The sequence below is a fragment of the Rhipicephalus microplus genome, chromosome 9 (assembly GCF_043290135.1).
Source record: "Rhipicephalus microplus isolate Deutch F79 chromosome 9, USDA_Rmic, whole genome shotgun sequence".
NCBI classification, from domain to species: domain Eukaryota; kingdom Metazoa; phylum Arthropoda; class Arachnida; order Ixodida; family Ixodidae; genus Rhipicephalus; species Rhipicephalus microplus.
In genome coordinates this window covers 61,807,674-61,834,387 of record NC_134708.1, presented here as the reverse complement: position 1 = coordinate 61,834,387, position 26,714 = coordinate 61,807,674, and the positions used below count along the sequence as shown (strand labels likewise).

The 26,714-nt window shown below is 42.4% G+C and overlaps 1 protein-coding gene and 1 long non-coding RNA gene across 2 annotated transcripts; one reads left to right on the top strand and one right to left on the bottom strand.

Moving 5' to 3' along the window:
- Window positions 1-11,357: 11,357 nt before the first annotated feature.
- LOC142771824 (uncharacterized) lies at window positions 11,358-26,511 on the bottom strand. Its single transcript, XR_012886167.1, has 3 exons — window positions 26,243-26,511; window positions 16,676-16,734; window positions 11,358-11,439 (listed from the first exon to the last, which is right to left on the bottom strand). It is a non-coding gene; the product is annotated as an uncharacterized LOC142771824 (long non-coding RNA).
- Window positions 19,384-24,511, top strand: LOC142771820 (zinc finger SWIM domain-containing protein 3-like). The gene is made up of 5 exons (XM_075873722.1): window positions 19,384-20,289; window positions 20,441-20,549; window positions 21,249-21,480; window positions 21,610-23,514; window positions 23,782-24,511. The coding sequence occupies exons 1-5, from the start codon at window positions 20,042-20,044 to the stop codon at window positions 24,087-24,089; spliced, it is 2,802 nt and encodes a 933-aa protein (XP_075729837.1). The 5' UTR covers window positions 19,384-20,041; the 3' UTR covers window positions 24,090-24,511.
- Window positions 26,512-26,714: the final 203 nt, after the last annotated feature.

The window sequence follows — 26,714 nt, the reverse complement described above, 5'->3', positions numbered from 1 at the left end:
GCCACAACGAGAACAGTAATGGAATGAAAACCGTGGGACCCACATTGTACGCAAATATCCTACAGTAGCAGGCAATGAACGAAGGTGGTGTAGCTTTCAGTAAAGTACAAGATTACCTTTGCCAATGCTAAGGACTGTTTACAAAATTACAAAATTCTTACAAAATTTTACAAAATTTCTTATCATTTTGTATATCAATACTCTGTTTATTACATTCAAAAACATAATTTGATAGTAAGAGTCTGACATGAAAGGATTGCAACACCTAAACAGCCAAATTTTTTTGTAATATGCATTTAGATTAGGCATGAGCCCATCACAGTATTAGTAGTACTTTCTAACTTCGCCTAATGCTAAATAAATGTATATTCAGACCACACTTACGAACATAAAGCATGGGAAATAATACATGACAGATCAAAGTTAAATATGAAAAAAAAAAGAAAACAAAACCATGCACAAGAGATATAACAGCACCGGAGGTTTCGGTCGTCACGAGCACAAGTGCATTTATGTGCATTGCCCGTAAATTACTTCTCTATGTGCGCTATCACAGTGTACACAAATACTGATTGAATGGAAGCATAATAATACTACAGAATAAAAAGTTCACCAGATAATGTTTCATACAAAATCACACACATGAGTAGATATTCTACTTTACCTCTAAATATACCAAATGAATACAATCGCTATATGTTACTCCATACTTCAAAGTATTTTGTAAAAATTACAAAAATTGCCGTCAATTCAGGAAACTGAATGCATTTGGTTTGGTTTTACATATCCTCACAGAAAAATCAATGGGAAAAACCAATGAAAAAAATTAAGAATGGTGCAGATTGTTCTGTGACAGAATAGAATACGAAAAAATTTTGGAGAAATTAAATGGTTGTTACTGAGTAAACGATACTGCAAAAAAAAAATTAAGTGAAGTTCGCTTATTCGTGTCATTTTATAATTTTGTTAAACAGAAATTATCGCACAAACACACGCCAAAGGTTTCAGAGGGCAAGATGCATGATGAAGGAACACCACTTTGTTGCTGTACGCTTACATTGAGCTCATTTTTTACATATTGCAGTATAAAATCAAAGTGTCACCACCTAGTGTTGCGGTTACTTAGATATATACGAATCTAAAAATTTCTCTCATTGCACACTGATGTGTAATGATATGCATTGAAAAATTCCTAAAGTGAACCAGCATTTTATAAGACAGGCAATATATCCTTACACTGATTACTGAAACGTACACAAAGCAAAGAAATCAATTGCACTCATGTCAACTTCAATCGATCATTAGTGAAGAAAGTGAATAGGCGATTTCGCTCATTTCAAAATAACCAAGCCCGAGCTGCAGTCCACAGACATGGCCACATCGTCATCACAATCTCGAGCTCATAGAATATTAGGCTGCAGCACAATTGTGAAAAATTTCTGAGAAAACACTGGTGCAAGGCTTTTCTGGAAATATCCAAAGCATGAACCTTGGTCGTTTCTCCATGAAAGGATGGACACATCTCCAAAAGCACGTAAAAAATTTTTAAATCCAGGACAAACAGAACAGTGCATGCAAACATACTTTCACCTTTGGAATCAACCCCAGTTGATCGTTAAAAATTTTATAACCAACTACATTCTCAGTACTGAAACCGAGTGATTATTTTTTGGATAACTACTATTTTGACCTTTCATAAGACAGGCTTGATACATAGAGCAATACATTTAAGCACTTGAATTTGGATTGAAGTATCAAATTGAAAATCTCTAGCAGTGTCGTACAGCAGCATGTAAGGTATAAATGCCCCGTTACTCAAACCAACGCATCGACTATCTGTTTCCCCATTTTAGCTCACCATTTGTGGGTAGACTATTCGCGGCGAGATCGGGCTACAGGTGGCAGCACCACCCCGCGAAAGTGTGGTTAGGCAGTCGGCGGCGCGTATACAAATACACGCAGCTGCGCTTCGTTGGATGCGGTCTAAGCCGATTGTCGGCAGATAAAATGCGTTGACTACAGTTTAGTGTTAATATCTACGCTCTTCTCTACTGAATTGGTGCACAACGCCTATGCAAGGTAATCATTACATGGAGTAAAGCGCATTCTGCCTTTTATAGGGATGCTCACGCTGAGTGACTCTTCACACTTTCACACTAAATGACGCATTTGCTCTGTTGTTTGTACAAGGTTAGCTTGTGTTCCGTTTGCTACGCACTGCTGTAGTGTGACTGAACTACTTATTTACATCTTTGTCATTTGCATACTACAAAAATAGAGAGAAAGAGAGATCGAGAAGGCTCGTATATCTCTGTCATTAGTTCAGTACCACTGTTCACACCTTATACGCATATGATAATTCTCTCTTGTTCTTTCACCATGAAATGTGAAACTGTCAATAAGTCTAGTCAGGAAAGCTTAGTGACTGACGGTGCTTTGTACCACACTGCATTTACTACGTGTACACACATGTTCTTGCACCACTAAGAATATAATGTATTAAAAAATTTATACAAGAGTTCAGCAGAAAGGTTTCGTCGATGGATTAGGAGTAGACAATGCTACAACAAAGACCTGGTTTATGATACAAGCATTCTTTTTTTTTTTTCAGACAAAAAATGACCACTGCCTTCGGTCGGTCACTAATAGTGCACCACAAGCGCTAAAGACAATGTAAAAAAAAAGCAAAATTTTCAGTGAAATCCTACGACATTATATTCATGCGCCACATGATATGCAACATATTCAATCATACGCAACAATATATAAGGCATGCCATCTGAAATAATTTTCATCGACTGGGCTTTTTAAAGCATCCTTAAATCTAAGCACATGGTGGCGCACGGTAATTCTGCTTTAACTACAGTTTAGTGTATCGATGTGTCACAGTTTATGTGATAGTAATATTTCTATGTAGTGGCACCACGGCCAGATAAACACAACTAAAGCTCCTCGCATGATCGGTAAACTACAATGCCGTAGTTGTACACCTACCAACAAGGCGCAAGTGCATGGCCTAGAGCCTTTTTAAATGCGAAGCATTTCATAGCAAATTTCGGCTACTTTGAGCATATCTATCTATTTATCTATCTAGCCGCCTATGACTTTTAGCTCTCCTGGCCGTTTCGATAAAGGTATCAATACCAAACTTGGTATGGCACAACATGACTGTATGAAGAACATATTTGACTAGTCATAACATGAAAATCATGATATATATGTCATTAATGTCATTATTTACATTTCATGACCCTGCAGCTCTTGCAGTGGTTTCATTCACAAAACATGCTGCAGAACTGGTACGGTATGACATGATTGCATGGCGAACACAGGTGCCAGACCCTAACATGAAAATCATGACATGCGTGTCATGTAACAACAGGATTACATGCCACGCCCATGATGCACTCGCGGCCGTTTCACTAGCGTCACATATACCAAATTTGGTATTATGGTACGTGAATGCATGACGAAGGTATGTGACTTGTGCAAACATGTAATCATGAGATGTGTGTCATATAACAACATTACTACATGCAACGCTAATGATGCACTAGCGGCCGCTTCACCAGCTTTACTTATACCAAATTTGGTATTACGGGACGTGAATGGATGATGAAGGTATGATACTGGTGTAAACATGATAAACATGAGATGCGTGTCATGTAACAACGTGACTACATGCTACGCTTATAATGCTCTCGTGGCCATTTCGCTAGCTTCACATGTACCAAACTCGATATTACACGACGCGAATTGACGACCTAGGTAAATGACATATGTAAACATGATAATCAGGACATGCGTGTCATGTAACAACATGACTACATGCCACACTCATGATGCGCTCGCGGCCATTTCGCTAGCTTCACACATGCCAAATTTAGTATTATGTGATGTTGATGAATGACGAAGGTATGTGACTGGTGCAAACATCGTATTCATGAGATGTGTGTCATGTGAGAACATGACTACATGCCACAGTCAAGGTGCCAATACATTTAGACGTGACACGGTGCGCATGATCGCCGGCGTTCACCATGACATAATGCGTGTGCTCGCCGGCTTTGCGCCAGTCCTGCCACATACTCGCAGGCGTGCGCTGCGTTGCGTTGCTTTGACGCATGCGCGTTTCAGAGCGTCCGGCATTCCTCCATCACGAAAACAGGAAGACGCAGTGTTGTTTGAGTAACGCATCGGCGCGAAATGCAGCATGTCGCATTTCAGACCAGTCGCCGTCGGGCCGCGGCGACAGACGCTCGTCGCGTGGCAGCGCCTGGCATCAGACTATAGCATTCTCAAGGTAGTGTCGCTGTGCCCAGCGTGCGCACGCGTCACCACCACATTGGAGTATATTGGACCTTTCATGATGCGCTCGCGGCCGTTTCGCTAGCTCCACATATACCAATGTTGATGTTAAGTGCAACAATGAATGGCGAAAAAATATTACTGGTGCAAATATGGTGATCCTGCCTCGCGTATCATGCCAAAACATGACAACATACCACTCTCATAGCGTGGTCGTTTCACTAGCTCTACATATACTAAATTTGGTATCACGTGACGTGAATAGATGACGAAGGTTAACGACACATCCAAACATGATAATCATGACACGGAAGTCATGTACGGCATCATTTCCTTCCACCTCATAATGTGGTGCTGATTTTAAAATGAAATATCAACCTTTCTCATTCGTGCTTCGCATATCATCGATTCCCACTGTACGTGGATGAGATCTGCCAATTTTTTTTTTTAATACAAGCGAGTCGCTGCAAGACGCCGCATTCATAGACCATCTATTAGTTCTCATGTTTGGGAGGGTGCCAAGGGCATTTTGCGATATGCTTGAAACAGAAAGCTGCACCCATTCTGAAATTATTCTGCTGGATAGAGGGTACGACGACAATAAACTGCACTTTGGAAAGTTGCACTCGCCGATCTTATTACAATGCATTAGAAGCCAAGCAAGACCAAATGCTTTCATACGTCGTTTCAGTCATACGTAAAAATAGTTACACTCGCGCTTACATGAACGGACATACCACACTTTGATAACGTGCATGAGCTACGCGCACATAGAAACACGACGTGGCTAGCAGATGGCGCATGGAGCAATCTACACAACGGCCGGGCTAGACTGCATTTGCATGCTTCTGGAAGCGAGTGCTCAGGTGCAGTCTAGCCCGGCTGTGTCCACACTTCTCCACTTCAGCCAGTTGCCGCCAGGCAGCGACTCTGCTCGATCTCGCAACCAATATTCAACTAAGCTGCTGTGGCTGAATAATGACATGTGCATTAGTACATGCCATGAGATGAAACATGTAGACAGTTTCTTTTACAAATCGTAGGACATTTTGAAAGTGTCTTTCTTACTGCATATGGAGAAGAATACACATGTGAGACTTTAGCTAGAGAGTGCATATATTCTTATACACTATATTTTCGTACTACACTGCCAATCTTATCCATTCACACATGGAACGAGTTACCAGTGGTGTTTATGAGCTTTCCATGCTGAAATAATCCATCAGCACACATATTGCTAAAATAATTTAGAGGAGTGATGACCAACACCTGCAGGGTTGTAGATGATCCACTGATACCTAAGCTTTATACATGGTCCAACATATGAACTGCTATTTTTGAGACTGAATGACACAGCGAACTATGAGTGCCATCGTTCAGCGCGCTCAGAATACATGGCGAAGTCTACCACCGTCATCAGGTTTGGCTCTAAGCGCCATATGTGGAGCATCTCGCTGAGAGATTCCCATAGAATCAACTGACATCATTTGTCAGAACTGCCAGAACATTGAGTAAGTTTGCATCCTCCCATTTGGTATATCCGGGCGAATGCTCCATAATTCATAGTGACTCGTGAACTCAGCATTTGCTATTAAAAGCTGGAGAAATGACATGCATCACTACTTATGAGATCCATAAATGTGCTACAGTATTATGGAATCACTATGACTTTGACAACACAACTTTCAGCCAGAGTAGACTTCTTTTTGACTGACCAGTGCTGTGCACGAAAAATGTTTCCACATCTGCTTTAAGTTAGGTGGTTACAATAGTAAAGGTGCTCATTAAACTGTTCTCTTTAACAGTGTACTGTACTGTACAATGGTGCAAAAAGGGGAGGGAGGAGGTTATAATTTTATTGACCTGGAACTCTTCTACTGGAAACCTCTAATTCCTAAGCTAACTAAGATAGATTAAACGAAAACGCATTCGGAGTATGCTGCAGAAAACAAATAAGAAAAGCCTATTCAAAAGACTACTTAAATATTGTAACACAGTTGCAGGAGTGAAGTTTATGATTTCTGCCAGCATAACAGCCAATTTTAGACATGGATGACATTCTTCTAGGATATTTCTCGGCAAATTGTGCCAAAATGAGTACTCCTTTTCTAAGAATAACAAAAAATAAGTACTTTGAGCCAATCTGCACAAAACTACACTAATGATGATGAATGAATGCTAGAGAAGTGCAATCTGTATAACATGCAGTAGGATGACTGAAGTTGACAAATGTGAAGTGACATGCAACACATGAACTAATACCTGGGGTTTCACATCCCGAAACCCACGATGTTTTATAGAAACGCACGCTAGCAATGGTGTCGCGGAAAATTTGGCAATCACGCGCTCACGTGAGAACCCAAGAGCAGGCATGTGTGCCGCACCGCAAGTTGACCATCAGCAGCACATGATAGCCTCCGAGATTATATGCATGACCCTCTGAGGCATTAATACCCCTTCGTGTGCGTTGACGTTTAAATTACACATGGCTTTCCGTAATATTTCTTTCTTCCAACTGTTGCTGTATTGTGTTTACATGCACCAGCCATGTCATGCAAGCCATATCTTCACATGAGACATTTCAAGAAAGGTGCACTAGACAGAGACAGGACTTGGTCAAGGAGCCAGGCCCGAAGACGTCAACATGCACGACTGTTTGAGGCACGCACACATGTAAAATCTCCCATTCGCACGGCAGGCTATCGAAGCTTCATGACTGTGCGGGCACGATTGGAAGTAGCAATGTATTGCGCTAAATCTTATGGCTGGACGAGTTTGTGTGTATCCACATACGTCCCCAACACCACTGCCACTCTTACGACATTCCGCAAAATTTTGAAGGCTCTCAGGTGACAAACAAATTTTTTCTCCGCAAGATTCGAGCAATTAACTGTTTTCAATGCAAGAAATGGGTAAATCCGAGCTGTATTCACAATAATGCACTTCTTTCTAGGCCCCACAGTATAGCAAACTCCATTCCTAAGGCACTTGAAGAAAAAATGAAGAGTAAAAATACAACAAATATTATTTAGTGCACAAAGTGAATTAAATCAGCACAAAGGTGAATTCAAAACAAAAAGGTGCATAGGTGATTCAAGGGATAATTTAAAAGTGAATCAGATGTGAACATTTCACGTACAAAGCTTTAACAATGAAAACCAATAGTCATATTCAGAGAAGGGAGAGAGAACACTGCGGTTACCTATGATTGTCAGAAAAAATTACGGTTGTCTTGTTAACAGGATAGCATTTTGCATATGCAATAGTCAGCATTAGACGAATGTATGCTCTGTAAGCTCTTTCTGCATTCCTTTTTGCGACAGAATTATCTCTAACAGGTGTACAACAGCAAAAAAAAAATTTGGTGCAATGTTTGGAGCAGCAAAATGTTAATTTTGGAACAGTAAAATCGAAATTTGAAGTAAAATCGAAATTTGAAGCAGGTTACGGGAAAAAACTAAATTTTTATCACTAAAGATCAAATTTGGAGCAGTGTAAGAAAGAATGCTAACATTTAGAAACAAACTATATGTACAATACATTCAGCCCACCTAAATAGTGCAGAGTAAACATGAGAACTGCTATTTCAATAAAAGTAGTATTCTGAATTACCTCATTGAGCAAAGAATGATGAAATTCACGTTAGTATATGCCACACCTGCTCAATCGTTTGATAGACTCTGCGAATGCAATTGTGGCTCTGCCAAGCTGGCGACCTTAAAATTCGAGAGATTTGTAAAACCAAGAAGTAGGGGTGGCAAAAAAAAGAAAAAAAAACTGACACACAATATGTCATTGGCTGCTCCAAATGATTGCCAGTGCCTTTTTTAGACATCAGCAATCATACTAGTACTCAATTATGTGGCACATACACACACCGATATTGAATAAAATGTGCTGTGTCCCATGACTAGCGCCAACAGCCCCTTCCAAATCATGTACACTTTTCAGCGAGGCACTTGTGTACTGCAGCGGAGGTGCCTTATAAACCATCCTGCGCTGGTTAGAACAAGGCCAAGCATATTTCGAAGTTCTACCCCCCCCCCCCCTACTCGCCCCATTGTTTTTTTCTTTCATGATGGGGACACCTTCTCGGTTCGCTTGCAAGGTGCATTCAAGGAGATAAAGTAACAACGATGCGCGCCTGTTGGCCCGGCGCCGGGTATCTATCACCGCAACGACGCAACTTCAAGCCAGAAAATTGTGTGAAGTGCCACTGCTATGGAAATCAACACAGTGGTTGGCAACAACGTTTGGAGCTTGTCGACCTTGTTCGCATGCGAAAAACGCGACATACTTTCCTAACATGCCATAACCGCATTTGCCAACTAGGAAATTCATATTTTCCGTGTAGCGCTGGTGGCTACAGCAATGCATTTTTATTTTTTTTTTCTCGTGAAGTTCAGTCGTCTCGCCTATAGGTATCTGCTGTGGTCAGCAGACCGAAAGGCGTGCGTTGTTGTTCTTCATCTTATACTTTAACTGGTCAATCCAGCTCGCGAGTGTCCTCATTAATTGAGTATCTAAATTACACCGTGATTTAAGGTTAGGGTCTGCACGCTTGGTTTGATTTCTCGCTGAAATTAGCACACCTGAGATAATTTTGAGGCTGGTCGGGCATTTTAGAGCGTGGCGTAATTTCAGAAAATTTCATGGTTTGGCGGAGCTCAGTGCAGCAATTGAGAAAAGTATCAAATTGGTGCAATTGGCACCATTGGCGCAGCTGTTGCACCCCTGCTTAAAATGCAGCCCAGACAGAAAATATTCCATAAAAACTCTACCCATGAAATATATGGAACAAAATTTGATTGGATGAAGCTACCATGAAACTAGGAAAAAATTTTTTTTGAATTCAATGAGGTAAGTTTGACATCACGGTTCTGGCTGATCACAAGTGGGTAAATATATTTCTGCTGTCTTTGGGTCACATAGGTTCAGTGAACACAGAAAAAGTGGAGCGATCTTGTGCGAATATGAACACACTGAGACTGTTGCTCCGAGTAAATAAGGTTTAGCCCATGCAGTACTGGAAGAAATGATTGCTTATGTGAATGCAAAGGTGTCTTTTCACGTTTCTCCTGTCCTTGATCACGTCAGTGCACTGCCAGCAGGAATGAAGTCGACCTTGTACGGACATGAGCAAATGGCACTGCACACGGGACGCCAAATGCAAAGAACCTGCAAAGAAACGAGGAGAACAAAATGGTAATGCAAACCATACGCCACACACTGCATGAAAGTGGACTGCAGTACCAGGCAATCAAGAAGTGTTGCTGCGTACGTAAGCAACATTCTGGACAACGATTGCCGATAAAAACGTGTTGCTGAAGTGCTAGCAGTGCAACAATCGAAAACATGTGTCACTCAAGCTGCCATCTTTCAGTGCATAAGTACTATATTTAGTTAATGCAGCTGCCTGCTGCCACTACGTAGCCATCCGACTTGGATGATATGCAGACACTATAGTTAAATAGTGACAAATAAGACATCTGCTTTGTTACAATAGACTGTAAGGAGGAGGAGGACTAAATGAGGAAGGACAGGGAGGTTAGCCAGGTCTCAGACCGGCTGGCTACCCTGTAAATAGACTGTAAAGCTTTCAACAAATTATTGGACTTAGTTAATAAAATTATATGTACAATTCCAAGCAGCAAAAGCTTCATTTGATATTGCTACTTATCAAGCATGTGAAATCGTACTACTGCTACATAGTATTACTTCCTTTTAATGGCTAGAGTAGCATTGCCATTTTATGTCGTGAAAAGCACATGCATATTTTTATGCATAAAACAATGAATTGTTGCTTTGTACACATTAGCATACTTCATGTATTTGACAATAATTTTAAGCAATTTGAGTAAAAGCATGAAGATATAGTGGAATATCAGAAGTAATTTATTCACTACAATGTTTCAGCAGCCTACATGACGACACACATGTACATATTAAAAATTATCGGCTTGCATAAGTGGTTATCCTGAACAAATTCAACCGCTAAACATTGACGGAACACTTAGCAGGCCCGCTTGGCATTTTTAAATAATTGAAACTCTTTCAATGTCGAACTAAACAATGCCCACACCAGCTTAAGAAGAGAAATGCCCCAAGACATAAAACGCAAGTTTTTTTTTCATTTCAAAATTACATATTTTTCATTTTTAATAACTTTCTTTCAAAAGTTTAGTTTCTCTACTTTCACAAAAAAAAACTGGAGATTATCACTAAAATAGAAGTAGGATAAAGTCACTTTCAAATAGTACAAGGCGACTACTGAAACAAAAAAGAGCTCGTTGTCTAGAGCCCCCTGAATATTGTCACCTGGCTGCTTTCCAGTGCGTTTTTGCATAAGGAGTTCACTAAAACCACGTGCTCAAAATAACCATAATTGACAAGCTCTCATGATGGAACAAATCACCTTAAAAAGCATACCTGTTCCACATAAATGACTTTCCACTTACACCTTTAAGATGCATTTTTCTTAAGGTCCATTTTAGGCCAACTTCTTTATTTTGGACAATATTTTTAGTACTTCTAGTAGCCCAATCGAAATGAAAACTTGCCACCCACATATTTCTAAACATGTGAAGGGTGCAAGACTTTCCTTTGAAACTTCATATCTCCTGTATAAGTATTATGAACCAAAAGTAAGCAATTATGATTCTTAGCGATTATAATCAAAAGTGATCAATAATAATTTGATTTCTTAAACTATCACAGCTTTAATGGTGGCCCGCTCTTTAAAGAATCCTTCCCAGCTATTCCGGCAAAGCACGCAAAGCTCTAACCTGTTAGAATGATGTTGCCCGACTTCAGCCAAAAATGGTTCTCTTTAATGTGTTAAAAACTTGATTGTAGTGCATGCACGTGAAGAAACAAAAAAAAAGGTCATGTGGCTTATGCTTTGTCAGATGACTGTCAACTGTTGACACTGACACTATTGCAGGTTCAGTTTCATTTGAGACTTGGATACACATGAAGTCTTAAGTAAAATCAGCATGTGCTGCGACTTTAAGAATACATAGTGTTCATGTGATGTCACTTACGCCATTGTCGTCCTCTCCCGCCATGCCTGGGTACCTATGGCAGTTCACGTGCTGCAGCGCGGTTTGTGGGGGGGCTCGTTATCTGTTGCTGTGTACAATGTTGAAAGGAAGCATTGTGTTTTTTTTTGTTGTCGTACTTTACCAAGCTCATCAGATCAGGAAGACCTCCTTTGTTCACTCTATACAAGATCAGAAAATCAAGATGTGCGACATATATACCAGCCACCGCATACACCGGCTGCCCGCCACGACCTACGAGGGCCCATTATCTCGCTTTCACTACAAACACCACAAATTGCGTGGCCCAAGAACAAGTGAAAGCCCAAAGTCTCTCGAGCCACAATTTTAAGAGCTGATGAGCAAAGCGCAGCAGCTCTTATCAAAAATGAGTCCTGCAAAGCTAGGCAAGCTTACAAGAGATATAATACTAATATTAATATATTGCTGCGGCCCACGCCACCAATGTAGCAGCATCCCCCCCCCCCCCCCCCCAAGTGTTTTAAACAGTGCTGATGTTGAGCCTGTTTGATTGAAATTTGTGGAAACAGCCGAGGAAAACATTATGCGAGGCAGATAGAGACTTCGCTTGGTGCATACCACGGTAATGCCGGTCATCACTTCTTTTTTCGCGTAAGTTTTGACACCTTTTTGACGTTGTATTTTACTTTTTTTTTTGTACGCTAATGTACAGTGGATTACCTGAAAATGATGGAGACTGTGTTAGGAAATTAATTGACTAATTTTCGAAAATCCTGACCCCCCTACTTGTACCGATTGGCTATACTTCAATATGAACTAATATTGTATCGCATCCATTTTCACAGTCTGTTTCAATGCAATACCCGAATTTACACGATCACAATGACGATTTTGACCACCTCCCTGACACGCTGATTGTGCACGCAGTGGTCGCGGACAAGTTTGTATGTACAGTATCTTGGTAAGCTATCTCTGTTTGCAGGTAAGTGCTTAGCTATGGCACTTACCAGGAATGAAGTTACACCTGAAGACGCAAATATCACCGAGTTTCTTCAAGTAGTTTTTTTGTTAATCGGCGCCAGCCAAACACGCCGGTACTTTTCGGAAAATCGCAAAGTGCGTTCTCAACTTTGAGTAATAACTTTCGGCGAAGAAACACACCGAAGCTCTGCTCTCTCTTCGGGGACTACTAAATTAACTTCCCTCACTAGCAGCCCTCAACCTTGCATCGTTCAATGCATTATAACAATCCACCCACAGTACACAGCACCTAATCTGTTAGTGATCTGAACGACTCGAACAAATGCCACAATGAATTTGTAAAGAATTGTCAAAACAGTTTCAGGTATTCACATGAGCTGCACAGGTGGCATTACCTTAGCAGGCAAGCAACAAGTTTACAAAATAGCAAAAAAATTTTTCGCATTAGGCGATCACTTAATGATTGTTTACTCTGAGCCAGCAAATGCACACATTAAATTTGCACAGTTACTGTTGAAAGTACCAGTACTGATATATTAAAAAACGTAAACTTTGCTGCAACATCAGCCTTTACAAAAAATCGTTGCTTTATTAAATCCGGTACTGCCTGAACTGATTAAGGAATGCAAATGGCGCGTGCTTTATTTGCGCGTGTTACCACGATTTTTAATGCATTCTACGGCATATCGTAGCGTTATGACTATCGAGTTATAATTATTCTAGGCAAGACCGACAATGGGGTTCACTGGCAATGCATGACTTGGATACTTGTCACAACGCTAAGACGACCCGCATAAAAATAACAAAGGAGACACACGCTGCCGCTCAACCGGCCCACGCCACCAATGTAGCAGCATCCCCCCCCCCCCCCCCCAAGTGTTTTAAACAGTGCTGATGTTGAGCCTGTTTGATTGAAATTTGTGGAAACAGCCGAGGAAAACATTATGCGAGGCAGATAGAGACTTCGCTTGGTGCATACCACGGTAATGCCGGTCATCACTTCTTTTTTCGCGTAAGTTTTGACACCTTTTTGACGTTGTATTTTACTTTTTTTTTTGTACGCTAATGTACAGTGGATTACCTGAAAATGATGGAGACTGTGTTAGGAAATTAATTGACTAATTTTCGAAAATCCTGACCCCCCTACTTGTACCGATTGGCTATACTTCAATATGAACTAATATTGTATCGCATCCATTTTCACAGTCTGTTTCAATGCAATACCCGAATTTACACGATCACAATGACGATTTTGACCACCTCCCTGACACGCTGATTGTGCACGCAGTGGTCGCGGACAAGTTTGTATGTACAGTATCTTGGTAAGCTATCTCTGTTTGCAGGTAAGTGCTTAGCTATGGCACTTACCAGGAATGAAGTTACACCTGAAGACGCAAATATCACCGAGTTTCTTCAAGTAGTTTTTTTGTTAATCGGCGCCAGCCAAACACGCCGGTACTTTTCGGAAAATCGCAAAGTGCGTTCTCAACTTTGAGTAATAACTTTCGGCGAAGAAACACACCGAAGCTCTGCTCTCTCTTCGGGGACTACTAAATTAACTTCCCTCACTAGCAGCCCTCAACCTTGCATCGTGAGGCAAAACTAAATAGGTGCAAGCTTGAGGAGACAACATGGTAGCGGTAGGCGACGGAGTCGGCGGGTGCCCGGGCATGTCGGTGGCTCATTTCGGAAGTGACGAACGGCCGTTGCGTTGCGCACGTGCACACTATGTATACAAAACGAAAGTCAAAGAACATTGTCTGGGGTTTCAAATTGTACTATACAAGAAATTCTTTTATTTCTCTGAAAATTATTTATTCAATCATTTTGAATAGCTTACAAAAGTTATGTATTAAAACTTAAATGCCTTTTTTTTTTACTGTGAATGAACAAACGAATGAGAATTTTAGAGACTTGTTTTTTTAGCCAGTATTAATGAGAATAGGCAATTATTGTCTGTTCTAATTCACATTGTATCTAACAAAAAACAAGCCCTTAAAATTTCCCTCATTTCTAAAATTCAAAGCGAGGGTCTCGTTTTGGCAGAGTTGATGCCTTCAGGTAGCATGCCTTCAGGATTATTGGTCAGCTGCCAGCTCATAAAAAAGATCATATGCTATAAAGCACTAGAAAGCAGAAAAAGTGTGTTCCGCACTCACCATTATGGCTGCAATTGGTGCTAACACTCCCAAGGTTAAATGCACAGATATGCACAATGACGAGTGCTGGGTGATGGCTGTACTGTAGCTCAATTCGTAGGACTTTAGACGCTAAATCTGAAAGTTGAAGGTCTGCTTCCTGCTGGCAAGTAATCTTTTTGCCCACTTTACTTTCTCTACATTTATATCACAATTACTACAAATCATGTATAATTTACTTGGCCTTATCATGTGTCAATCGACAGTTGAGACTCCTAAAAGCATGCCAACCAGACATTAGAGCGCAGCATGTAACCTGAAATTTACAATTACATCTGGAGGGGTGCTAGCAATCACTTGCTCTTCTCTCAACAAATGATGCCTTAAGCCCGAATCTCTCGACCATTGCATGACTTGAGTATTACGAGCTAAATGGTTACAACAGCTGTTGCAAGAGGCAACCAATGCACTCGCTTGCAATTTCACTCAATATAAACCCCATGTTCGAACAAAAACAAAACACTTGAGCTTTGCCTGCAAGAATAAAATGCAGTAATGTGATTGGACCCCATGCTCAATTTCTTCCCAACTGTTACCCTAGCTTTGCTTCTTGGTATATGCCTCAACTGTGCTGCAAGGAAACGAACAACTGTGACACAAAATTGGCCGTTTCAAAGTATCTTCGAATGCATACTGCAAGTACAGCTAAGTGCCAGATGTGCCACAATTCTTCACTTTGCAAATCAGATAAGTGCACACTACACTATTGTAAGGCAACGTGCGAACCAACGCAGTTTATCCTTATGTTGATACTTTTGCAGCTGATGATCAAATAAGAATGAATGCTTTTTAATAAGTGGTCTTTGTAAACACCCATTCTTTTTCAGTTTTTGAAGCTGAGAGCGACCCCATGCTTCTGCCAACTAACATTACACGCGTCAAGAAGACTCCTCCCACTAGGTTCCATTCGCACAGTGTTTTTTCCCCAACGAAGTTGCAAGCACGGCTCTGTGGTAGAATGCCTGCTTGCCATGCAGGTAGCCTGGGTTCAATTCTCGATAAAACCAAAGTGTTTTATCACTTATTTCTTTGCATCCTTCTCTATTTTTCAGTCATGGACAATCCAATATTTGTGCAGCCTGTCTGCAGAAACTGTGGCTTCTTAAAAGAAAACTTCGGGAAGCACCCAGTGGCATAAAACGTATATCTTGCAATGCCTGAGTGAGGTCTAAATTGGAGTTCGCATCAATTGTGTGGGATCTGCACTATCAAAAAGATGTTTTGCAACTAGAAAATGTTCAGTTAAAGCCAAGAAATTTACATTTGGCATATACAAAAGCCTGGATTCCCCTACAAATTTAATGAAGCTCAATAAAATTACAGCGCTGGAAGCTTGGAGAAAAGTTAACCGCCTTTTATTCCTTCATGGCTGGTTTGCAGGTACAATCAGTTTAACTCTCCCATTATCTGCTAAGCATATTAGTACAAGAACAATGCGGCCCTATCACAAATATTCGTTGGCACCAAGCTTCACTCGCACAAAAACGGGGAGTCATGTCGCGACATGAAAACAGCAGAAAAGGCGGCAAAGCCCGGACAAAAGCAGTGGGCTAACCTCAATTCACACAAGCAGTAGATTGTACAGGTAATATTAAGCTTCTTCGATGAACTAATAAAAGTGCCACAATCCTCTTTTCGTGCCTGCTTTCTGTCGCGCCTTTATTAGTTCTAGATGGAAGCACAACAACTTGCCCAATGAACTGCTCTGATGCGATGCATTCCTTCAATAAAGCTGCATGAAAAATTGCTTGGATTACTGCTGCAGGGCCCTTTTCATGATTGGTGAACAAATTACATGGAAATTCGTTGAGTTGCACATTGAAGCAACTCGCAGAGGATCAGTGCTCTGAAGGAACAAATATGTTATGGTATCCCAGGTAATGTTAGTCAATGTTTTGCTCCCTTATGTTACATTGGTATCCAATGTAACCCATGAAAGCACCATTACACTGGACTTGTGACCTTCGGGGTATAAGCAAAGCACCTCCACTGCTCCACCACTGAGGCGGACACAATATTATGAAGGACAACAAGAAATAAGGACAAGGTTGGTTTATAAATCCAGTCCTAAATGAAGACCCTCAGGCGCATTGGCAACTACCACGGTAGCTTCATCACGAGCGGACACTCGATATGGTACAAATGACAATTCCATTTGTGGTTTACCTGCATTACGCCAAGCTACGAAAGCAACAGTATATGGCATCCCAGGTCCCTGAAGTGCTCTGCACACACAAGAGAATAACAACAGCAAGAACGGCAATAAATAGCCAAGACTGAATTGTTAATACTGGCTTTCATAATCTTTCAAATTACTAACAATATTACTATCTGGCGTTTAATGCGAAATGCTAGTCAACATAATACTGATATTACTGATTAACCTGAGCACATATCACCAGACAGTGGCACTAAAATGTGGAGCTCACACAAACTCACTCAAGAATTGTATTTTGTAAACTCACTCGGATTCACTAAAAGTTACCTCAGCCGGACTCACTTTGACTCAAGCTTGCCAAACTATCATTCACCTAGACTCACTCAAACTTGGACCTGCAGCTCGGAGTCTAGGTCAGTCTGAATAAGCTGATCCATAAGGGGGTTTGCTGACCTATGAATGTGGCCACCAAAATTTTGGAAAGTTGCCTAGTTCTGGTAAGCATTTATTAGAATAAAAGCATGCCAGCATTTAGGTGACTCAACTTGTCTGTGAAGTGCCATTCGCTGCTTGTGAACCACAAAAGGAGAATATCTGTCTTCACTAAGGCAACTCCAAAGTTATAATTAGCAAGGAACTATAATTATGCCAAATGATAAGCTAGGAGGCTGTCCCAGGTACACTGTTTTTCACCCAGAGTTGCATTAGCAATGAAGACAAAGTTCAAGTAAGCATTCAAGTAATTTCAACAACATATAGGCATTGCAGGTACCAAAAAAGTGCAGATATATATATATATTTCAACGGGGCACTGCTACACTTTTTGTGCACGGTCAAAAAATGCTGCTGACAGGCAAATACTGTAGCGCTGTGTGTGGCCTGGCATTCACAATTCATTCTAGAGCTTTGGTAATAATCTCTCACTCTTCTTTCTAGAAATGATTCTTCATACCCAACACTGCGGCCGATTACCGGGCCGCCGCTGGATTCTGCAACGTGCCCGAGCACACAATCGCACTGAAACAAAGCAACATGTTCAAAGAAAAAAAAAGTGCTCAAGGTCAAGATGCATGCTGATGGAGGGATACATCTTGATGCCCCTGTGCCATTCCCTTTCTTGGTGTACTTTTCAACACACTTGTATTACAAGAGGAGAGGGAAAACACTTGAAGCAAGCAAAAAATGGCCGCAACTCCTCTCATGCTTGCCCGATTAAAAAATTCTTGCTACATGTGACAAGTGAAGCAGCATGCCCTAATAGTAGGACTATTTCATCATGGCTCAGAAACGTGTTGCAGGACTCCTCAAACCCTTCCACAGCCATTGACGTACAGCTACACTATCGTATTTCCTCCCACGTAGTGTCAGAGCCGTACCCACATGCTGCGCTCTACGGAGCTAGAATTAATATTAGAATAATATCCAGAGTTTTACATCGTAAAACCACAATCTGAATATGAGGAGTGTCATGGTGCATGAAGCTGCATAGCATTTCGTGCTCCCTTTTTTAACCCTTTCGCCACCTTGCCCGTCTTCGCAGAACTCATTTGCATTACTTGTGTGCATGCGCTTTGAGTTGCCGATGAATTCGTCCTTGCGCTGCCAACTGCTAGCTTCCCGGATAGCTCAATTGGTACAGCAACAGACCCGGTAAGGCGTTGGTCCTGGGTTCGATCCTGGAACCAGGACGAATTTTTCAGCCACTAAGAAGCTTTTCTTCCTGTGAAATCCGTATGAATTTCCTTGTGGCTTGATGCCACAAGCGGGTCTCCACAGAACTCATTTGCATTAAATGTAGCTTTGTGCTTCACCCTGAGTGGCTTGGCTGGAATCAGTGAAGCTTATTTGCACAAAAAGGTAAGAAAAGCATCTATATATAAAAGTAGTCATTTGTGATTGGAAACTAGAAAGCCGTTTCGTGAATGAGCACTCTGGCCTAACCCACGTATTCTGCGGTCCTCAGCAAAGAAACCATAAACTAAGAAAGCTATGCTCCACCACATCGTCAATCTCTGCATGCCACCACACCACTAAAGAAGTCAAACCTGACTAGTTGTACGTGTGACGTGCTGAGTGCTAAGTCTGAGGAGTTTAAAAATGCGCCAAAGCTTGCACAGCAAAAAACAGTGTAAAATAATACGGCGTGTTCGGTAGTAATATGCACGTTCAATGCATTATAACAATCCACCCACAGTACACAGCACCTAATCTGTTAGTGATCTGAACGACTCGAACAAATGCCACAATGAATTTGTAAAGAATTGTCAAAACAGTTTCAGGTATTCACATGAGCTGCACAGGTGGCATTACCTTAGCAGGCAAGCAACAAGTTTACAAAATAGCAAAAAAATTTTTCGCATTAGGCGATCACTTAATGATTGTTTACTCTGAGCCAGCAAATGCACACATTAAATTTGCACAGTTACTGTTGAAAGTACCAGTACTGATATATTAAAAAACGTAAACTTTGCTGCAACATCAGCCTTTACAAAAAATCGTTGCTTTATTAAATCCGGTACTGCCTGAACTGATTAAGGAATGCAAATGGCGCGTGCTTTATTTGCGCGTGTTACCACGATTTTTAATGCATTCTACGGCATATCGTAGCGTTATGACTATCGAGTTATAATTATTCTAGGCAAGACCGACAATGGGGTTCACTGGCAATGCATGACTTGGATACTTGTCACAACGCTAAGACGACCCGCATAAAAATAACGCTGTGTCTAAAGGTACGTCGGACGTACCCGAATACCAAAAGCTAAAGGTACGTCCGACGTACCCGAAACCGTGAGTCTAAAGATACTTCGGACGTACCAGAATACTAAAAGCTAAAGGTACGTCCGACGTGCGCTTTCTCGCAAGTTTTCACTCAAGCGACTCAAGTTCCACCTGCCCGTCCGTCGTTTTCAAGCAGTTCGCACGACTGACCTCTTAGACGCGCGGATCCGAGAAAAAAAAAGTTTTCGTCAACGAGTTTGTAGTTGGACGCGCAGACGTTGCACCGGTTACATCAGACGTTGCACGGGTTGCACTTTCTCGCCTACTCAAGCTTGGTTTATACCACGGAAATGTTTATTCCTCCGTGGTTTACACGCAGCTATTATATCGCTTGATTAGGAAAAAAAAAAAGTTTTCGCCATCGGGTCGATTTCGATGCAAGTAGTACAAATCAATCCATTCCAATCCAGTTCTTGGAGTCCGTCCGAGTCTGTCAGGTGTTCTGTGAGTCTGTCTTATCCATAGTCTTATCCGTCCTACTTGTGTGGCGCCATTCTCCCGTCTCTTCAGTCAGCGTGTTACAGGTGTTCTGTGGTGACCGTTCCGCAGCACGTGCGGCGCCAGTCAAGTGTTCCCGTTCCGCAGCTCGTGTGATGGCTGGCAGCAAAATGAAAGTTGGGGACAAATTTCCAACGTTCAGGGAACTGGAAGCTGCTGTGAAAGGATACAGTGAAGAGAAGTTCGTGCAGTTTTACAAACGTGACTGTCGAACTGTCACAGCGGCGAAGACCAAAGTGAAGCGTTTTCTGAACGAACGACTTGGAATGTATCAGGTGGTTTACTGCTGTATCAAGGGGGGCAAGTCTTTCAAGAGCCGCAGCAAGGGGGAAAGAGATACCAGGTGAGGGCCAGCACTGGTCATTGTTTCCTTTGTGTTTCTTTCTGTGCTGCCAATCCACCATGGTCAGCGACGTGGTTGCGTTGTACACATCATGCATTTAGACGATTGTTTCCTGAGAGACATTGAGCATGTGACAACGGATCACTTTCAGCACCTTTCAGGCTGGATGTCCGGCGTTCGTGAAGTGCAGGGCCTCTGACGATGGGAACTTCCTGGAGGTTATTGAAATGAATGAGGACCACAACCATGAGTTATCGAAGGTATGGAGTTCCTAAGCATCCTTAAAAGTGTGCGACAGTATCTTAATGCCCTGTCCTTCATCCCTCACCATGTGTTGTTAAATTAAGCCAATACAGCTTTTGCTGTTACCTGTTCATATTGGTTAGTGAAGTTCAGTTCTGTTTTTTCACAGAAACAAACCTGAGTTTTGAGGTTATACAGGGTGACATGCACCACTGAAATATACTTTTGACGAAATGTTTGACGTGCTTACTTGATCGCGCAAAATGTTCTCGCTCAATTCTCATTGAGCTGGTAGCACCAGCACAGGGGATGCGAAGTTTTGCGATGTCAAATTAATGGGATCAAAGCAGTACATGCAGGTTCATTTCTTATTCACACTCAGAGGAATTCCTGCTGCATCATTATTACATTGAGGCAGATTAACTGCAACTTGCTTGTCATCAAAGCCGCCATTCTACAGTGCTACTACATTCAGGAACTGTGTCCTTGACATCACATGCGAGCCATATATAGGAAACACAGATTTACAGTTACAAGCATGATAAGGTGAGATTGAAGTGAGCTTGCTTGTGCTAAGAACCTAGATGCCATATATGCAGAATGTTGTCTGCACTTGTTTGCTTCACTCTGTGAGCTTGACATTGCATAATGCAGTTAACCTATAATTGCATATGTAGTTCAGTTTAACATTGAATGAAAAGTTTATTTTATTGCAGTTACTCTACAGCCACCTGCCACAAACCAGAGCATTAAGAGAACCAGGGGCCAAGGAGGAAGCCACACAGCTCTTGGCTTTGCATGCCAACAAGAAGTTGGTTAAGAAAAGGATAGAAGAAAAGACGGGGAAACTTGTCCTGCTCAAAGACTTGAGCAATGCGGCCTCTTCCCTCAGACCACAGACAAGGAATGACCTCATTAAGACTGCAGCTCTTCTGCAAAATGAGCATGGTAAGCACCTGATATTGTAGCACAAGTTTTTAAATAATTGCATCTGGGTTTTCCAGTGGGCTTCAGAGAAACTCGTATGTACAGTCGGCCAAATCTTTTACATTTAGACCATGAAATTTATTTCTACAGGTACAGACTACCACATCCTTGCTGATGGGGAAAACTTCCAAGGAATTTTGCTGTCCAATGAGTCTATGCGGTCAAATATGGATGCCTACCCAGAATTCCTAGGAATTGATGCCACCTACAAGCTTCTAGAAATACGAACACCAGTCTATGTGATGCACGTTGAAGACTCCAATGGAGACACAGAGACAGTATGTGTTGCAATTCTTGTGAATGAGTCTGCACCCACTATCAAATGGATGTTGGAAAAGTTCAAGGAACTGCACCCATCTTGGCCAAAAGTAAAGTGTGTCATGGCAGACAAGGACCTTTTGGAGCGTGACCTTCTCAAAGAAAGCTTCCCGCAGTCGAAGGTGCTCATCTGTGTGTTCCACACTTTAAAGACTTTTCGACGCGAGATTGCCTGCAACAAGATGAACATCACTGCAGAGGAAAGGGACCAAGCCCTGGCACTGCTCCAGAAGATGGTCCTGTCACGATCGAGTGAAAAATTTGAGGAGCTTCAACTGGAATTTGACAATAATGTTTGCCAAGAGATCCGCTCTTACTATGACAAAAACTGGCGTCCCATCAAGGATGAGTGGTACACTGGACCCAAGTTTATGTCTGAAAACTTTAACAACACTACCAACAACAGAATTGAAAGTCTGAACGCAAAACTGAAAAGTGTTATAAAAAAGAATAGCTCCCTTGAAGAGTTTGTGTGCTCACTTTTCACAGTATTGAACGCCTTGAGCGATGAACGTGACCACAGAGCATTGACAAGCATATCCAAAAGACCTTGCAAAGCACCTTCTAGCCCTGAAGAAGCTATGTATCAGGAATCATTGACTCCCTATGCCTTTAAGCTTGTAAGGGAGCAGATCTACCTGTCAGCCAAGCGAGTACCAAGTGACCAAAAAGCAGATGTGTTCACATTCGAGGCGTCGTCTGGCAACACGTCAACAACAAAAACTAACTGCAATTGTTCCTTTTGGAACGCTATGAGACTGCCATGCCGGCATGTGTTTGCAGTTAGGCGGACTCTGAACATTAGTCTCTTTGATGACAAACTTTTTCTAAAAAGGTGGTCCAAGGCATATTACTACTGTCATCAGAGAGCCTTCCTTTCTCAAGAGAAGTGCACAACTGAACATTCCATTTCGGAGCAGGCTGCAAAACCTCGGAGGCCAATGTCGCAGCATGAGAAATACAGGGAGGTATTTCCTACATGCAAGTACATAGCTCAACTTGCTGCAGAAGAAACAGGTGAAAGATACCAGGGCCGTCTAAAAGTTTTGTTGGCACTCTCTGAGGCATGGGAGCAAGGGCGCGAAATTGAAATCGTGGAAGTGTTGCGTCATGAAGCCTCATCCCCTTCATCACCAGAGCAAGTCAGACGCCAGCTGGAGCTGACTGTGTCCGTAGAAGAGAATGCAGAGTCACCCAAAGCTGCATCAGGTGAGGATTGGGACACGTCTGAAACTGCAGATCAGAATAATTCACATGATCAACCAGATCTGCCTCAAGCACCTTTAAGCCATACCGGGGCAGAACCACTTCATACCACTCCTGAGAAAGAGCAGCGTGCCCATAATGCAGGTGCATGCGAAACTCCTGATGAAGTGAGAAAGGCACAGCCACGCGAGAATACCTTGGCCCCTGCAAGCAGCGCCGGGCCTTCAGACTACATGCGCGAACGCCTCGGAAAGCTGAAAGTGCCCGCTAAGGTGAAGTCACGAGGTCGACCCAAAGGGGCGGAGAAAACCGTTATTGGGCTTCCACGACGGCGGCAGGGACCCCACAAATCAGCAGCAACACTGCAGCCATTTCGCGATCTGCCTCCTCAGGAAAAGGAGCTCAGGATCCTAAGTTGCTTAGTTCCTCAGGGCCTGCTAAGTGAGGTTCAGCAGGGGAAACTGCTACTCGGTGAGTTGTGAGATTTACCTTTATTTATGCTTAAATTTCCTATTTTGTTGCAACTTCAGTCGCTATCTAAGGTGTAGTACGAAGGTGTCTGATATCACCTATAGGGCTGCAACTACAGCTACATTCTGTAAGAATATTGAGTGTTCAATTCACAAAATAAACCTGAGCCCTAGAAATAAGTTCCCCTTGTTCAGATTCATAGCATTCTGTTGTACCTTAAAGCCATCTGATGGCAGGTTCAGAACACTTATTCAGTAATTTTTACAGGTGAGGACCAGGTGGAAACCATACCTTCCAGGATTCCAGAGACAATCCTCGACGAGGAAGTTCACCTTGACTGTGTCCAGAAATACTTCACTGAAGACGGCTGGACAGCTGTGCTGGCAACAGTCAAGGTGAAGAAGCAAACCATAAAGTGGAAATGCAACGAATGTCGGGACCTGTTAGAAGAGGACCCTTCTGTGATTTGTGACTTATGTTTGTGTTGGTTCCACCAAATCTGTACTTCACTGAGCAGCCGCAACAGGAATAGTTCCTGGTTTTGTGCGAAGTGTGTAGCAGCAGCCCAAATGTAAAGGAGCTGCTCCGTGAGTGGAACACAGCGATGGGAAACCTGCTGCAATTGCTCCTACGTGCTATATTTTGTTAAAGCTGGTCCATACATGCTACAAATGAGCAAAATTACTCCAACCTGCTACGTTTTGTGAAAGCTACTACATTAATGCTACAAATGAGCAGAATTGCTCCAAAGCTTCTACGCAAGCAGGGTTTGCTTCTACGCAAGCAGGGGAGCTCGCAAGCAGGGTTTGCTTAAGCACAACAAAAGATGGCTGAGTGTATGCCCCACTGGCATGCTTATAAAAAATGGAAGAAAGCTTAGTGCTGTTTCATGCGAGTGACATTTACATGTATTGTGTGTCTGTGTATTTGTTCCTATTATTCTTCATACAATTGTGATCCTTTGATTAAAGCTTGCATTAGTTGTGCCTTCAGTGAACACTGAATTCATTCATTGTATACATAGTTTGCATTGACGTCACCATGGCCGCCATCTTAGGGCCCCCAGCTACTTTGAGATGCTGGGTTAGCTCAAACGGTGACATAGGATTTGTGCCGGTGCCCTTCGCGTTCCTTTGATTCCCCACAGCGCGCCTTGCGAACAGAAGAAAGTGGGGACATCACAAAAGAACACGGGGACCGAACAACTGTGTGTCCTCCTCTGCAATGGTACTCTCTAATGACATAAAAAGTCACGGTTGCCGCCATCTCGGAGCACCCAGTGCAGAGAACCTGTCTGTGATGTCACGTGAAAACTATGTATAATAAGAGCATTAAAATGCTATCTGGCCTGTCTTTTTCGTTTTTGCAACCTGCTAAGGAGGAGATCATGAGAGCACCCAGGCGTAGGCGGCTAGCTAGTTAGTGATCTAACTTGGCTAACCAGATAAATAAATTCGTTTGGTTTGCTAAGAAATGCTTTGCATTTAAAAATCTTACATCTTGTTTTTTTCCCTGCAGTAATTAGCTAACGACCCGCTCATCTGGAAACCTCGTGGACTCAAGCGCGCTGGTTAGTTTTTGGGAGCCGGTCGCAGTTACGGTTTCAAAGGTCAGCGAGTAGGTCGGCTCCCAGAATGGTTTTCGTGCAAACTCAGCTGGCTACATAGGCGCATATCACACAAAACCGCGTTCGCGAGAGTACCGCACAGAACTCTTTGCCCGAAAATTGCTCTGCCGAGGGAAGGACATCAGCCTCTGTACTTACGTGCGAGCCTCCCCCTTTCCGTTCAAAAGATCTGCTAGGAGAGAACGGCACCGCCGACATCGACGCCGTTCGTCAACCACGCGATGCTCTAAGTTTTCCATTGTCACCGGTAGTACTCGCTCCCTGTCAGTCTTTTACGTGAGCAGGCTCGCACGAAGGCTCGTTTCTTCGTATATATGCAAAAATTGGTACGCGGTAGCCGTGGACCCACCCGGCAACTCCCGGCGTACGTCCGACGTATCTTTTTTTTTTTTTTAGACTCAGTTTCGCGTACCCCCGACGTATCTTTAGACTCACGGTTTCGGGTACGTCGGACGTACCTTTAGCTTTTAGTAATCGGGTACGTCCGACGTATCTTTAGACTCACGGTTTCGGGTACGTCGGACGTACCTTTAGCTTTTAGTAATCGGGTACGTCCGACGTATCTTTAGACTCACGGTTTCGGGTACGTCGGACGTACCTTTAGCTTTTGGTATTCGGGTACGTCCGACGTACCTTTAGACACACCGTAAAAATAACAAGGGAGACAAACGCTGCCGACCAACCGGGATCACGAATACACACAAAAAACTCTAACTCGAGAATAAAGCCAACAAAAGCAGAAATTCTGGATGTAGCTCTAAGGCACACGGCGACTCTTTCCGAAATGTGCCCCAGGTTATTTTGACCTAGTGCCTTCTTAACTCTACAGTCGGTATTCAAAACACATTCCACTGTTTCCAACAGTCACAAGTTAGGGCTGCAATTACATACTTTCTTACATTGCGATTACATACTACATATTCCGCCCACATTTCTCGAGGCTCGAAACACGAAACTATTCAAGCACACTCCAAAGAACCGCTGAGTTTGTTAAAGAAAGCAATAAGGGCAAGATTCTGTTTGCCGAAATAGGCAACATGCATCAGTTTGGAATCTTGACAAAAAATAATAATAGTAATAATATAGATGCCAGTACATCACCTGCGAATGTCAGCTGCTTGACGGTAATGCATTACACACATTTAGTCGTGCTTCTGCTGTCCATTGTGTGCGTTTGACGTTCCCCGTTGGTACCGTCGATACGAAGAATCCACTCGTCACTGATACCTCACATGACCCCGTTTTCAAGTATGTTTGGCGAACTGGACGAATCTCCGCAACGTCAAAGCCACGTTGGCGCTACAATAACGGCGAACAAAACTATTCAGACGAGTCTACACAATGAATGTGGCGCGTTCGTCCACTACATCCACCACATGGAATCGCAAACAACAAATGAAAAAAAAAAAAAAAAGCGGATTGTGCGTCGTCTCATGGCAGGCTGTTCCCAGCACAATTAGGTTCGGTTTCGAATTCAAGTTAGAAGCACACACAATTTTCTGATGCAGTTTTTTTTTTTTTTTCAAAAACCAATAGACCTCTTTATTTATTGGGCGTAATCGACAAGCTACTG

What these genes read in the sequence shown, in the direction of transcription:
- LOC142771820 (XM_075873722.1), top strand. Translation starts at nt 20,042, where the DNA reads ATGGCTGGCAGCAAAATGAAAGTTGGGGACAAATTTCCAACGTTCAGG. An exon ending in AAGGGGGAAAGAGATACCAG is followed by an intron (nt 20,290 to 20,440) that starts GTGAGGGCCAGC and finishes GATCACTTTCAG; the next exon opens with CACCTTTCAGGCTGGATGTC. An exon ending in GCAGGGGAAACTGCTACTCG is followed by an intron (nt 23,515 to 23,781) that starts GTGAGTTGTGAG and finishes TAATTTTTACAG; the next exon opens with GTGAGGACCAGGTGGAAACC.